The sequence below is a fragment of the Hevea brasiliensis genome, chromosome 9 (genome assembly GCF_030052815.1).
Source record: "Hevea brasiliensis isolate MT/VB/25A 57/8 chromosome 9, ASM3005281v1, whole genome shotgun sequence".
Taxonomy (NCBI): Eukaryota; Viridiplantae; Streptophyta; class Magnoliopsida; order Malpighiales; family Euphorbiaceae; genus Hevea; species Hevea brasiliensis.
The window spans coordinates 18,002,608-18,018,994 of record NC_079501.1 but is presented as its reverse complement, the minus strand read 5'-3'; the positions used below and the strand labels follow the sequence as shown (position 1 = coordinate 18,018,994).

Below are 16,387 nucleotides of genomic sequence, written 5' to 3'. Positions count from 1 at the left end.
TTATGCATATCCCTCAATTATTTAAGTTTGAATCAAATGAAACAATCTGATTAAAAAAAAAAAAAAACCTTCCAAGTCAAGAAGTGCCAGCCCTGGGCAAATTTCTCAGTCAAGTCAATGGTATTTATCCTTTGATTATTTAAATATAGATTTCCTCAGGCCTTTTCTGGTATACATGCACTTCTAAACTTCTAGACCAATGGCTGAAATTTTCACCTATTTACAGTGTGCTGCATATTCACTGTTTATTAGAATTTTATTTTATTGAAAATATTGATCAGATAATTTTACTATAAAATTGACTTGTTTAAAATAAATTTTAAGATGATAAAATTTAATGAATTTTATTATTTAAAATAATTAAAATACAAATAAGTATTTTTATTTTTATTTTCTTTAAGAATATAAATATAATTTAAACTTTTGAGTGTTTTGAATTTTTAGTAGTATTTTTCATTACATGAATTGAATTTTTATGAAATTATATAATTTTAGTGTATCAATAGTATCACAGCCATCAATAATCACCAACACCAAATACTTCTGTCACTTGAGCTGCTTAATGCAGTATTTCTCATCTATTTCCATCCATGGCGCAATTGCTTTTCTTGTGTGCATGTTATCCCTCACCTCTGCAAGTAATAATAATGCCAACAACACTGACCAACTAGCTTTGCTCCAATTCAAGGCAAATATTAATGAAGACCCACTTGGAGTCTTAAACTCTTGGAATTATACCACCCACTTCTGCCTCTGGTATGGTGTTTCATGTGGCAGCAGGCACCTTAGGATCACTGTGTTGGACCTCCGATCCCTCAAGCTCTCAGTTTCCATATCCCCATTCATTGGAAACCTGAACTTTTTAGGGGAATTGTATCTCCGGAACAACTGCTTTGGTGGTGAAATCACTCCTCAGATTGGTAATGTCCGCCGCCTGCAGACATTAGCTCCGCACAATAATTCCATTGCTAGGAAAATTCCTGCCAACATAAGCTCTAATCTCATTTCTTTCAGAGTCCAAAACAATCTTCTGGAGGGAGGAATTCCTATGGAGCTTCGACTCTTGTTCAAGTTTCAGTATCTTTCTTTAGCCCACAATCATTTCGTGGGGATAATTCCTCTCAACTCAACTCAACTCAACTAAGCCTTTATTCCAAAAATTTGGGGTCGGCTATATGGATTATCTTTTTCCACTCTAAACGATTTTGGGTTAAATCCTCAGGAATGTGTAATGCTTCTAGGTCACATTGTACTACTCTCCTCCAAGTCAGTTTAGGTTTACCCCTTCTTCTCTTTCTATTCTCTAACCTAATGTGCTCTACTTGTCTAATTTGAGTCTCCGTATGTCTACGCTTCACATGTCCAAACCACCTCAATTGGCACTACTCCTACCTTTTCTCTAATACTCTCATTATAGACTTTATCTAGTCTAGTATGGCCATTCATCCACCTTAACATCTTCATCTCTGCAACTCTTATCTTAGACACATACGACTCCTTCAGTTCTCAACACTCACTACTATATAAAATTGTTATATGGTCGATCATATGGCTGTACGGTAAAATTTTCCTTTCAACTTATTGGGAATCTTGCGATCACATAAAACTCTCGTGGCACGTCTCCACTTCAATCATTCGGCTTTAATCCTATGACTAATACCCTCCTCACATCCCCCATCTACTTGAAAGACTGAGCCAAGATATTTAAAGTGATTACTTTGAGACAGTACCACTCCATCCAAACTAACTCATTCCCTTTCACCAGTTTGACATTCGCTGAACTTGCAATGCATGTATTCTGTCTTCGTTCTACTTAACTTAAAACCCTTTGACTCTAGAGTACTTCTCCAAAGTTCTAGTTTTCTATCGACTCCTTCTTGCTCTCATCTATTAGAATTATATCATCCGCAAACATCATGCACCAAGGGATACTCCCTTGTATATGTTTCATCAATTCATCTAAAACTAATGTAAGAAGGTAAGGGCTTGCGGCTAAACCTTGGTGTAATCCAACTGAGATAGGAAAATCTCTTGTATCCCCTCCCACTGTACGCACAGTAGTAGTTGTTCCTTCATACATATCTTTCAACACTTGTATGTACCTAATAGATACCCCTTTTTGTTCTAACACTCTCCATAAGACATCTCTTGGAACACTATTATAAGCCTTCTCTAAATCAATAAAAACTATGTGTAGATCTTTCTTCACATCTCTATATTTCACCATCAAGTTTCTAATGAGAAAGATCGCTTCCATAGTTGAACGACCGGGCATGAAGCCAAATTGATTGGGAGAGATAGAAGTATCATGACGTAGTCAATATTCCACAACTCTCTCCCACAACTTCATAGTATGGCTCATGAGTTTAATTCCCCTATAGTTTGAGCAACTATGTATGTCTCCCTTATTTTTAAAAATAAGTACTAAAATACTCCTCCTACATTCATCCGGCATTTTCTTTGAGTTTAGAATCTTATTAAATAATCTAGTTAACCATGCCACTCCCATATCTCCCAAACACTTTCACACTTCAATTGGTATTCCATTAAGTCCACAGGCTTTATCCACTTTCATTCTCTTAAGTGCTTCCTTTACTTCTAAAGATCTAATCCTTCTAGTATAATTCACATTCTTTTCTATTACTGTGTGGTCTATATTCACGCTATTACCATTTTGACTTGTTGTGAAAACCATACCCACACAAAATAAAGAACGCAAAATTTAACGTGGTTCAACGTAAACCCACTCCACCAACAAATTCACTATCAAGGAAAAATAATTACAACCACTAATTATTTTTCTCACTCTCAAAATCACTCAAATAAAACTCACAGAATTCAACACACCTCTCCACTTTATGGGCTCTCTGCAATACATTCCATATAATGGCCAACCAACTTTTCATATATATAGGCTACTAAAACCTAGTCCTTTTAGAACTTTAATTATTAAACTTCATAATTTAAATTCTACTAAATTTCCTAAACTAATTATACTTGCTAAATTAATTATACTTCCTAATTCCAATTGGACTTGGACTCTAACAATCTCCATCTCCAAGTCAAATGGAATTAGTCTTCACAATTTCTGTAAAAGTTAATTTTCTCTTGAGTACTTCCTTGCACTCTTGATTGTTGATGTTGCCTCTTGCTTCCACTTGCATTCTTCCAATCAATGTTCTTCCTTCTAATTTGTAGAGATTCTTTGTACCAATCTTCTCACTCTTCATGATCACAAGAGCACCTCGGCTAACTCTCATGACTCCACCATAAATCGAACACCCATAACCCAAAGAATCCAATTTACCCAAGGAAATTAAGTTCCTTTCAAATTTACGAACATATCTCACTTCATCAAACACTTTTACTTGATCACCATGCAGCTTGATTTTCACTCTTCCAATACCTTCAACTTCTATCTTGTTCCCATTGGCTAACTTCACTTTTTCTCCCTTCTTTTTTTCAATCACATCAAGCCACTCCTTCTTTGAGCAAATATGGAATGGGCAAGTAGAATCTATTAACCACTCATCTTGTAATGGATCTTTTGCCTTTTCCTTATCATCATTCACATTCAAACATTCACTATCAATATCATCATCTATTGCAATTGCAGCAGTTCCTTCTTTTTCTTTTCCGCGACTCCTTTTGAATTGTTTAAATTCTACAAGATCTTCTTTCATCTTCATACAATGGTATTGAATGTGGCCCTTCTCATAACAATAGCAGCATTCTCTATCTTCATGGTCTACTCATGGTCTTGAACTCGATCTACTATTCCTTCTCCAATTATTTCCACATGAATTGCTTCTACCATGATTAGAACCAGCAACAAAAGCCCCACCTTCATTGCTATTACCTATCTTCTTGAACTTCTCATCATCCAAGATAACTGCGGTAACCTCCTCCACCTTCAAAGTCTCCTTCCCAACTGTTAGAGCTGTTAACAAGCTTTTATAAGAGTGTGGGAGAGAGGTTAAAAGCAAGAGGGCTTTATCTTCTTCATCAATCGTCACACCAACACTAGCTAATTGGGTAATTAATTTATTAAAAATATTAAGATGATCCCTCACATCAGTACTTTCATCCATTCTGAGTTGGTACAACTCCTTCTTCAAGTACAAATGATTTGTGAGTGATTTTGACATGTACAGACTCTCCAATTTCTTCCACAAAACAACAGGCGATGTCTCCTCTAAGACATTGTACTTCACATCTAGGGCTAACGTCAATCTAATAGTATTCACAGCCCTTTGTTGAAGTTCTTCCCATTCATCATCTTTCATGGTCGTTGGTTGCTTCTCGTTCATTGCTTTGATTAATCCTTGTTGCACAAGGACATCCTTTACGGTACTTTGCCACAAACTGAAATTATTTTTCTCATCAAACGGCTCCACCTCAAATTTTGTGCTTACCATCTTTGACATCTCAAACCACAAGTCTGATATCACTTGTTGTGAAAACCACACCCACACAAAATAAAGAACATAAAATTTAACATGGTTCAGCGTAAACCTACTCCACTAACAAATTCACTATCAAGAAAAAATAATTACAACCACTAATTATTTTTCTCACCCTCAAAATCACTCAAATAAAACTCACAGAATTCAACACACCTCTCCATTTTATGGGCTCTCTGCAATACATTCCATATAATGGCCAACCAACTATTCATATATATAGGCCACTAAAATCTAGTCCTTTTAGAACTCTAATTATTAAACTTCATAATTTAAATTCTACTAAATTTCCTAAACTAATTATACTTGCTAAATTAATTATACTTCCTAATTCCAATTGGACTTGGACTCTAACATGACTATTATTAAAGAGATCATCAAAATAATTTCTCTATCTTTCTTAAATATCCTCATCTTTCACCAACACTTTTCTTTCTTTATCTTTAATGCACCTAACTTAATTAAGATCTTGACATTTCTTTTCTCTCCTCCTTGCTAATCTATAAATATCTTTCTCCCATTTTTTAGTTCCAAGTTTCTCATATAACTTTTCAAAGGCCTGCGCTCTTACTTGACTAACTGTCTTTTTTACCTCTTTCTTTGCTACCTTGTACTGTTCATATGCCTCATTATTATCACACTTAGGTAATTTCTTATACCATTTCCTCTTTTCTCTTCACTGCCTTTTGTACTTCCTTATTCCACCACCATATCTATTTTAAGGGTGGTCCCTGTCTACTAGACTCTCCAAGCACTTTTCTAGCTACTTCTCTAATCTTTGATGCCATTTGTATCCACATACCATTGGCCTCCATATCCAGCTTCCATGCTTCGGACTCGAGAAGCTCATCTTTAAACTTCACTTGCTTTACTCCTTTAAACTCCCACCACTTTATTCGAGCTACACTATTTCTTCTAACCTTATTTGAATTGTTCATAAACTTGACATCTAAGACCACTAACCGATATTGACTTGTTAAAGCCTCTCCCGGAATGACTTTGCAATCCTTGCATAGAGCTCTATTTGTCTTCCTGATTAAAAAGAGATCAATTTGGCTTCTATGTTACCCACTTTTAAAAGTTACTAAATGTGACTTTCTTTTTATAAAATAGGTATTTGCTAGTATTAGGTCATATGCCATAGCAAAATCCAGAATGTTTTTTCCCTCTTCATTTCGGCTACCAAATCCAAAACCTCCATGAACATTCTCATAACCTTGCCTATCACTTCCTACATGTCCATTCAAATCTTTACCGATGAAAACATTCTCTTCATTCGGTATGCTTCGCATTAGATCATCCATATCTTCCCAAAACCTTTATTTACTCTCACTATCTAGTCTTATTTGTGGGGCATAAGCACTAACTACATTATTTGTTTCTCCTTCTAGCACTAGCTTCACTAGTATAATTCTATCTCCTACTCTTTTCACAACTATTACAGTATTTTTCAATGTCCTGTCTATGATTATGCCTACTCCATTCTTGTTTCTCTCCTTTTTGGTAAACCACAGTTTGTACCCTGAATTACCCACTTCCTTGCTTTTCTCTCCTACCCATTTAGTCTCCAGAATGCAAGCAATATTCACCCTTCTCCTTTCTAAGGTATCCACGAGCTCCATTAGTTTTCCTGTAAGTGATCCAACATTCCAAGTATCAACCCTGATTCTCCTCCTATCATGTTCTTTCCTAATTGATCTCTTTCTATGATATCTTTTATTGTTCTCTATGCCTATCTTGTGTTCTATTCCACTATTTGTTCTACTATCTATCCTATGGATTAACTTCTTTACCCACATTCATCCATGATATGGAAACCCTTGCTCATTTAACACCACACCAGGGCACCGGCATGGCGCATCGCTTTCGGTGAACGCCCTACACCCTTGCATATTTCTCATTACACCCGGGCTCCGATGTAGCGCGTCGTAAGTAGAGAACGCTCAACGTTTATATCATTTAAATCCATATCATAAGGGTGTGACGAAATTTTTATGCTGGTTGTCACCTACCGCAACCCTCCTTCTTTATCCGGGCTTGGGACCGACTAAGTGTAAACTATTTAAGGCGGAGTTCGTGGGGATAATTCCTCTATCCTTCGGAAATGCAACTTCCCTTCAGAGATTCTATGCCTACGAAAATACTTTGTTTGGTAATATTCCTTCTACTCTATGCCAGTTGATGAATCTTTTTATATTAGCCTAGTCTGACAATCATCTTTCTGGTAATTTCCCAACTTGCATTTTCAAAAGATATAATGAAAGAATTTTAAATAATTATTATTTTTATATGAGATAAGATTTTAATATTTTAAATTTAAAAATATTTAAATAAAAAATTAATATTTAATATAAGTTATATATATATATATAAATATATATATATAATAGGTTATTTCACATGACAATTTTTTTAAACACTTTTTTAAGCACGACGCATTTTTAAGGCTCAGATTATATATATATACATACTATTCAGTTTAGTTTCATTTTATTATTTAAAAAAAAATCAAATAGAATTGAAGAGATAGAATTTTAAAAACTGAATCAATTTATTAAAAAAAATTAATTAATTAAGGGTCATTGATGAAGACTGAAGTAAAATTGCATTGTGTCAACATATGACTAGTCATTATCCCATCTAAAACAAATTAATTAAAGGTTTTTTTTTAATTAAAATTTATAAAGAGAACTAGAATTTATAATTAAAATTTATAATTTATTATAATTAAATATAAAATTAATAATATATTATGAGCCTGATTATAATAATAATTTAAATCTTGTATGGACGATTTAATTTAAATTTCTTTTAGTACAATAGGTCAAAAATTTAAAAATTCCGATTTTTAAAATCAATTTGAGTAAAATGTGTTCATCTAACATGGCAAATCATCTGACTTATTTTATTGTAAGTCAACAAAATTCGCGTGATATATAATTAAATTAAAAAAATTAATTATAATTAAAAAAAAATACTAATCCCTAACCCCTAATCTAACGTGGTATAATTATAATCTCTAGATTAGGGATTAGGGATTTTTCTTTTGCGTTTTACCATTTTTTTTTTAAAGGTGTGGCCATAATTAAAAGTTTGGAGCTTGGAAATTCTTTAGCGTGTTTGCTGGGTTTTACTGCTCATGTCTTCTAAGTCCAGGGTCGAAGTCTTCCCCTCGGAGAAAGAGAGAGGGAGAGAGAGAGAGAGCCGCTGATAAAGGTGTGGGCCTTGGAGATAGTTTCATGTCTTTTGAGTCTTTTCCGCCTAAGTGAGGAATGGCCAACAGTGATTGTGATAGGCACTAAGAGCCTATTTGGATTAATTGTTGAATATAACTGATAGTTGGTAGCTGATAGCTGTTATTGTTAGCTGATGATAAATTATTATTGTTATTGGTGATAAAATATATGATAAATGATAGTTGTTTTATATTAAGTGTTTGGTAAAATTATATTTAGCTGTTGCTGTTAACATGTAAAATGACTAATAAGGGTATATATCATATAATTTATTTTATTATTTAAATAAATATAAAATTATAAATTTATTATATTATATTATTTATTTTATTATTAAATTAAATATATAATTATTAAATTAATATATTATATTATTTAAATAAATATATAATTATTAATCTTTTATATTATATCATTTATTTTATTATTGAAATAAGAAAATAATTATTTTTTTAAGATAATTAAATAATTTTAAAAATATAGATAAAATAATAAAATAATTATTATTGTTAATAGAAAAATTTATAATTAATTTTAAGTTTTTTGATATAAATAAATATTTTATATTTTATGTTATTAATAAAAAATATTTTAACAAAGTTGAAACATGTTAATTAAAATGTTAAAATTACAAATAAAAAAATAAAAATATTAATAATATTAATTTTTAAGTTAAATAAAAAAAGATAATATGGTCAAAATAAAAAATAAAATCATATCAGCTATCAGCTGATGAGAAACAGCTCTAAAAATAGAGCTGATACAAACTGCAGCTGATGGGTATCATATCAGCTGCACCCAACAGGTAAACTAAACACCCCCTAATTAAAGTAGAAAATACTAAGGGTGTATTCAATTTTCTAAGAAAATTTTTATTTTTATTTTTTATAAAAAAAATATGAAAAATATATTTACTTATATAAATAATAGAAAATTATTTTATAGTTAAAAATAAAAAAAATTATTAATATCTTTCATAGTTAAAAAATAATTTAAATTATTGTAGAATATATTTAAATTTTTATTTTTATTTTTAAAATTTTAATATATGTTGTTTATTTAGTTTTTAATAATATAATTAATTTTTTTATTATTTTAAATAATTTTTTTTAAATCATTATTCAATGTTAATTATAAAAAGTATCATTTTTGCTGTAAAAAAATCATTATTTTCCTTTTAGAAAATAATTTGAAAATAAATTTTTTGTAATAAAGAAAAGCAATTGAAAGTTGTTTTCAATATTTTAATTAAATTTTAAAAAATTAAAAAATTAATTTTTCGGTTTTTCATTTGTGAATATGAAACTGTTTTTTGATATTCTTAAAAAACTTTTTTCAGAAAACTATTCTACAAATGAACAAGTCTTGGGTGACCAAATGGTCCTCCACTTATAGATATGTGGACAATAAGAGGAAGAAAAATAATTAAAAAAAAAAAAGATAAAGAGGATTCACACTTTAGAAAAAATTAAAAGAAGGAAAAATTTTCTTGTTATTTTCTCTATAATTAGGACAGAAATTTAAAAAAAAAAATGTGAAGTAAAGTTGCCTTTCAAATGAAAAATCACAAAATTATCCTTTTAATTTAAGTTTTTCTTTAAGAATATATAAGATAAAATTGTAAATTTATCACAACTTTCTTTCCTTTTTTATTTTTAACTCATTTTAAATAAAAAAATAACTTTATTTTTATTTCTTTCATTTTCCTTTAATCTCAATAAAAATAAATAAAATAATAAAAAATATTATTTATTTTCCTCTCTTTATTTTCTTTTCCTTTAAAAAGTTTTTCAAACTCACTGACCTTAACATTTTGTTGCATTTGAAGGAAATGAAAAGAAAGAGGAAAAAAAATTACTTCTTTAAATTATCTTATTTGAATATTAAATAAAAAATAATAAGGGAGAGAAAAATAACAGAAATGAGGTGAAATTTTATTTCTCAATCTTTATAATCAACTCAAAATATTTTTCTTCAAAACTGTGAGAAAATGAAGAGAAATGAGTGTTATTTATAAGGGTGTGTAATTTTGATTTGATATGGTTTCAGTTCCAAACTTCAATTTTTTCATTTTTTTTAGAATCAAAACTTAACCATTAATATTAAAATAAAAAACTAACAAATTAGTATAAAAATAAATATTTATTTAAAAATTTTAATAAATAAAATCAAACTTACAATCCTCACATAAAAAAATACAAGTTAGCACTAAACATCAATAATGAGTCGTAATATTTGCATCACAAATACAAAATAATACCAAATCAGTTAGCATAGCATAAAGTCAAGTTTTATTATCACATTTTTTACTCTAAAAAACTTTAATCAACTTTCAAGTTCTAAGCATTCTTTCAATACGATGACACATTCAATTTTATATAATTAATTTCATTACTTGAAAAAGAAAGTGAGTTGAAAGAAAAAATATTATTAAAATACTAATAAAAATAATAATACAAACATATAAATAACAATACTAATATAAAAATAAATATTTTAAATATAATCCTTAATATATATTTTACATATAATCCTCAATAGGAATATTATATTATTTTCGCATATTTCTTGATTATATAATATTTAACTAGAAGATACATATATAATCAAGTATTAGAAAGTATATTATACAACTAAAAGGGAATTTAACCATAAAATTAATGATTATAAGGTGATTTAATATATTGATAAATAAAAGTAACAAAATTTAATATTAGATTATATATATAATTTTACTGAATTTATATAATATATCTAAAATATATATATGTATAAAATTAGATTTTCAATTTGGTTTGATTCTTGAAAAAGAAAAAAAATCAAAATTGAATCAAAATAATAAAATAAATTTACTCGATATGGTTCGATTTCTATAATAACGATTTTTTTTGATATCACACCCCTAGTTATTTATATTAAAATACTTAAATATCCTTTTATAATATAGTAAACAACATGAGAAATTATATTATCTTGTATTTTAATAATCTATCAAAACAACAAAATGTAATTTTTTTTTCTCTTCAATTCTTTTATTTATTTTCTCCATTTCTCATGCAGCATTAAGTATCCAAGGGGTAAATGTCTGGGGTTTATGGAGATTCTTTCGTGCATTTGCTGGGTCTTTATGTTCACATCTGTGTTGTGTGACTTGACTTGAAATTATCAAGGTCTAATTTTAAGTTTCGTGATCAAATTGACTCACAAGATGGAAAATATTTGCTCCATTGAATTTAATTCAACTTTTGAAATTCAATTTTCTTCATTTTACATTTTCAATCGCCTGTTCCCATTCATCCATCAATTCTGTCCCTTCGCTAAATCAACATCCACACTGAGCTAAGTGTATTATTCTATTTTTATCAGTTATTTACTTTTTTTTAATATAATAAGTAATTGATTTAATAGTATAAAACTTAACATTATAAGATATTTGATATTAAAAATAATAATAATCAACACCATTCACATACTATTAAATGTTGGTATCAATTCAATACTGTTAAATAATTTTAATTATGGTACTTGCTGTTTATTCTTTTTGACAAAAAGTTTTTGTGTTTTAGAAGTAAAATAATTTGCTGTTAAAATCCTTTTTTTTTTTAAATATTTATAGTGTTGATTTTAATTATAATCATCTGTTAGCTTATTTCAAATATTTGCTAATTTTATTAGAAAAAAAATTATTATTTAATCTTTATATTTTAATAAAATTAACTATTTAGTGTCTTATTTAAAAAATATATTATTTAGTTTATATATTTTATGTCTCTTAAGCTATTTAGTATATTTGTCAAATTTTTTATTAGTCAAAGGTTTAATGTCAGTAGAATTACTATTTAGTTTTTTAGTGAAACTAATTAGTTAGTGCCTGTATTTTAAAAAATATATTAGTTGGTATCTGTAATTTGGGTTTATTAATTGTTTAATTTCTCATATTATTTTTTTTTACCCAAATTACGACCGTATCCCTCTTATTTTTTTCTTATCCTTCATTATTTTTCTCTTTCCATATTTCTTCTCATTTGCACCCATACCCTTCTACCTTTTATTCTCTTTCTATTTTTCATCTTTTGATAGAAATTGGTACACGCTATACATATAAAAGATTAATTAATTCTCCTAAATTTTCAAGTAATTAAGGTAATAATATAGGAAAATTATTTTCAAATAAAGAAAATACAAAAATGATGTGGAGAGAATTGAATGAAAATAATTTAAACAATACAAAAAAAATGTAATTGCAGATTTAGTCTTTCTACAATAAATTTTCAAGTAGAAATATATTTATCAAAATATAGGGACTAACTAATTAGTTTAACTAAATTAAAAGGACTAAATATTAGTATTTTTCAAAATACAATTATCAACTAATTATTTTCACTAAAATAGAGAGATTAAATAATAGTTTAACACGCATTAACTAAAAGAAAATTTAACAAAAAAAATTAAATAATTTAATAAAAATAAAATATAAAGACTAAATAGTATATTTTTTTTAGAAATACATAAATTAAATAATTAATTTTATTAAAATATAAAACTAAACAATATTTCCCCTATAAGATATGCTCACATTTTTTTTTTTTTTACTCACACTACAAAAAACAGACACATTGCTTTAGCATTTATTAAAAAAAAAAAAAAAGACATTTAAGTGTTACCAAATATATTAATTAAACTACTAGTCAAACGTTAAACTGGTGTTATATTTTCTTCGAGTTTCAAAAAATTATTAACATCACATATATGCTTAATTAGGGGATCATTGGACAAGTTCACATGGTGCATTAAATTCTATAAATAATGGTTATTTGCATCACTGGAGACCAATCCGCACATGCAATCCAAATTAAACCCAGTAAAAATTAAGCTTTCTCACACGTATCCAATGGTGCCCTCGCTATCCTTTTCCGTACATATTATTGTTCTTGTTCTTGCTTGCAACATCTTGGCTGCCTCTGGCAATAATGAAACAGACCTGCTTGCCTTGCTCAAATTCAAGGCCAACATTAATGGCGACCCGCTAGGAGTTGTCCATTCATGGAATTCTACCCTGAACTTCTGCCATTGGCATGGTGTTACGTGTGGCCGTAGACACCAGAGGGTGACTGTGCTAGACTTGCAGTCCCTCAAGCTCTCTGGCTCCATATCACCACATGTTGGCAATTTGAGCTTTCTAAGGGAATTAAACCTCCAAAACAATAGCTTCACTCAAGCGATCCCTCCCCAAATCGGTCGTTTACACCGTCTGCAGAATTTATTTCTGCAGAACAACTCGTTTAGCGGCGAAATCCCACCTAACATATCTGGTTGTTCTAACCTTGTTACATTCCAAGTTCAATATAACCAGCTGGAAGGATCAATTCCAATGGAGCTTGGCTTCTTGTCCAAGGTTCAAATCATTGATCTGCAAAGAAACAATCTGACAGGAACCATCCCTCCATCTTTGGGGAATTTGTCATCCCTTCAAGCAATCCATGCCAGTGATAATAATTTGTTTGGGAGATTCCCTCATTCTCTAGGCCAATTAATGAATCTTACTAAATTGGATCTATCCACAAATGGGTTTTCAGGTACCATCCCACCATCCATCTTCAATCTTTCTTCGATTGTGCTTTTTAATGTAGCTTATAATCAGTTTGAAGGTAGCCTTCCCTCTGAGATAGGCAATACTTTTCCAAATATTAAAGCTCTTTCCTTCTCCTTCAATAACTTCACGGGTTCAATTCCTATTTCAATATCCAATGCTTCAAACATAGTCATACTTCAGCTAGCTAGTAATAAGCTTACTGGGAAAGTGCCTTCGGTGGGAAACCTACACAAGCTCAAAGGGTTTTCTGTTTCAAAAAACTACCTGGGTAGTGGCGAAGATGATGACCTGAGTTTTCTCCCATCCTTGACAAACGCCACAGATTTAGTAAGAATAGGAATAGAGGAGAACAATTTTGGAGGGAGGTTACCTCAACAAATCTGCAACTTCTCAAGAAACCTCTCAGAAATATATTTCCATGACAATCAAATATATGGAAAAATCCCCAGTGAAATTGAGAACCTCATCAGCTTGACAATTTTCCAATTAACTGGTAACAAACTTTCAGGCAATATTCCTTCTAATATCGGAAAGCTTCGAAACCTCAGGATATTGTATCTTTCTACCAACAATTTCTCAGGCTACATTCCATCATCTTTAGGAAACCTGACCGAGTTGCTTCAATTCAGCTTGAGAGAAAATAATCTTCATGGCAATATCCCTTCCAGCCTAGGGAAATGCCAAAAACTGCCAGCTTTCGAACTTTCTTTCAACAATCTTAGTGGTACCATACCCCCACAACTTATGAGTCTCTCCTCTTTATCTATACTTGTTGATTTGTCTTATAACCATTTGAATGGTGATCTTCCCATAGAAGTTGGAAAGTTGAGTAGCTTGGGGATTTTGGATGTTTCTAATAATATGTTGTCGGGTAAGATTCCTGAAAGTCTTGGAAGTTGCAATAGTTTAGAAGTGTTTCGCATGGATGGAAACTTTTTCCAAGGGCCCATTCCTTCATCCTTTGAATCATTGAGGGGTCTTCGAGTATTAGATCTTTCCCGTAACAATTTCTCTGGCAAAATTGTAGAGTTTCTACAAGATTTTAAGTTATTGGCAAAGTTAAATCTATCATACAATGATTTTGAAGGTGAAGTGCCACTAAACGGAGTTTTCAAGAATGCAAGTGCAACATGGATCAAGGGAAATAATAAACTTTGTGGTGGGATTCCTGAATTTCAGCTGCCTATATGCACTTTTGATCATAAGCCGAAGAAGAGAATGAAGAAAATAGTGATTTCCATAATCTCTCCACTTCTTGGAGTAACACTTGTATTTGCATGTTTCATTCTTTATCGATCAAGAAAGAAAAGAAGAGACAATAATAGATCAAGCTCTTATGAGAATACACTTTTGAAGGTGTCTTATCATAGTCTCCTAAGAGCAACAAATGAATTCTCTTCAGCAAATTTAATTGGTGCAGGTAGCTTTGGCTCTGTGTATAAAGGAATGCTTGATGAAGAGGGAAGAGCTATTCCTATTGCTGTCAAGGTATTTAACCTTCAGCGTCGAGGTGCTTCTAGGAGTTTCATGGCTGAATGTGAAGCATTGAGGAACATCAGACATCGAAATCTTGTCAAGGTATTAACAGCATGCTCAAGCATTGACCATCATGGCAATGATTTCAAGGCTTTGGTTTATGAATTCATGACCAATGGAAGTTTGGAGGAATGGTTGCATCCTACTCCCACGCCAGATGAAGCAGCAAAAACTTTGAATCTTGTTCAGAGAATAAACATTGCAATTGATATTGCCTCTGCAATAGAGTATCTCCATCTTCACTGTGAAACACCAATAATTCATTGTGATCTCAAGCCAAGTAACATTCTCCTTGATGATGAAATGATTGGGCGTGTAAGTGATTTTGGGTTAGCAAAGTTCTTTTCTGAGGAAACCCTTCAAAACAAGTCAAGTTCTTTCGGTGTAAGAGGAACAATCGGTTATACTCCTCCAGGTAAATATACTTTCTTTATATTTTATTTATTTCTTATTCTCTTTTTTATTCTTAATTTTATAAAAATATGCAAGTAAAATGCATTGATAGCTTATCTTTATTAATATCTACAATTTCACTTCTTTTTTACTAATAATACAAAAAAGTTATATATTTAACAAATTTTTGTGCATTTCTATGCATAGAGTATGGCGCGAGATGCGAAATATTAACTTACGGTGATTTATATGGTTATGGCATAATCTTATTGGAAATGTTCACAGCGAAGAGACCTACTGATAGCATATTTATGGAAGGTTTGAATCTTCATAATTTTGTCAAAATAGCTTTACCTGAAAGAGTCGCAGATATTGTAGATACAATTCTTCTTGAAGGTTCATCCATGACCCTGGGCAACTCAATTTCAAACCATAATCACAATTTTTGTAGCATTCAGAATAACATAATTCTTGAGTGCTTGATTTCAATATTTGAAATTGGGATATCTTGTTCTGTTGAGTTACCAAGAGAACGAATGAATATCAATGATGTTGTTGCTCAACTTAGTTCAACAAAAAAGAAACTTCTTAAAGCTCGAGTGCATTAAGAGAAAGGGAATACATTTGACGAAGCAGGTAATCATTTTGTCATCTATCTTCAAATCTAAGTATATATGAAGTCACACACTTATATGTATATTGCTTGCCATTTTTTTCTCTATGTTAAAAATTTAAAATGTTATGATAATTGTTATGAAGTCTTAATATCAACTTAAAATCAAAGATTTAGAACTCTAATTAATTATTCTTAATTCTTTTATTCGAAGGTGCACAAGATGACTCAAGTGGAAAGCATGCAGTACTCCTAATTGACAGAAACTAGCACAAGCATTTATGTTAATAAATAGTGAAGATGATAGTGCGACGGCAAATTGTATTTCCTATTAAGCTTTTGATTGTGTTGTTGTTTCATCTTATGGATAATAGGCCTCTACTAAGCTTTGAAATAATTTTGTATTGGATATTGTTCTTAGTTAATGTCTTTAATTAAACTATCTTTTATAATTGATTTGTGATGCATCTATTTTATATGAATAAAGTGAATTTCTTATAATCATCATATTTAAAACTAGTTCAGTCTAAGAATTAATGAAGACAGATAATTA

General features: G+C 30.3%; 1 protein-coding gene across 1 annotated transcript; it reads left to right on the top strand.

Moving 5' to 3' along the window:
* The first annotated feature begins 12,590 nt into the window (after positions 1-12,590).
* On the top strand, positions 12,591-16,290 carry LOC131182826 (probable LRR receptor-like serine/threonine-protein kinase At3g47570). Its single transcript, XM_058152152.1, has 3 exons — positions 12,591-15,243; positions 15,429-15,857; positions 16,049-16,290. Exons 1-2 carry the CDS (start codon positions 12,591-12,593, stop codon positions 15,827-15,829), a joined length of 3,054 nt encoding a protein of 1,017 aa, XP_058008135.1. The 3' UTR covers positions 15,830-15,857; positions 16,049-16,290.
* The last annotated feature ends 97 nt before the right edge of the window (positions 16,291-16,387 follow it).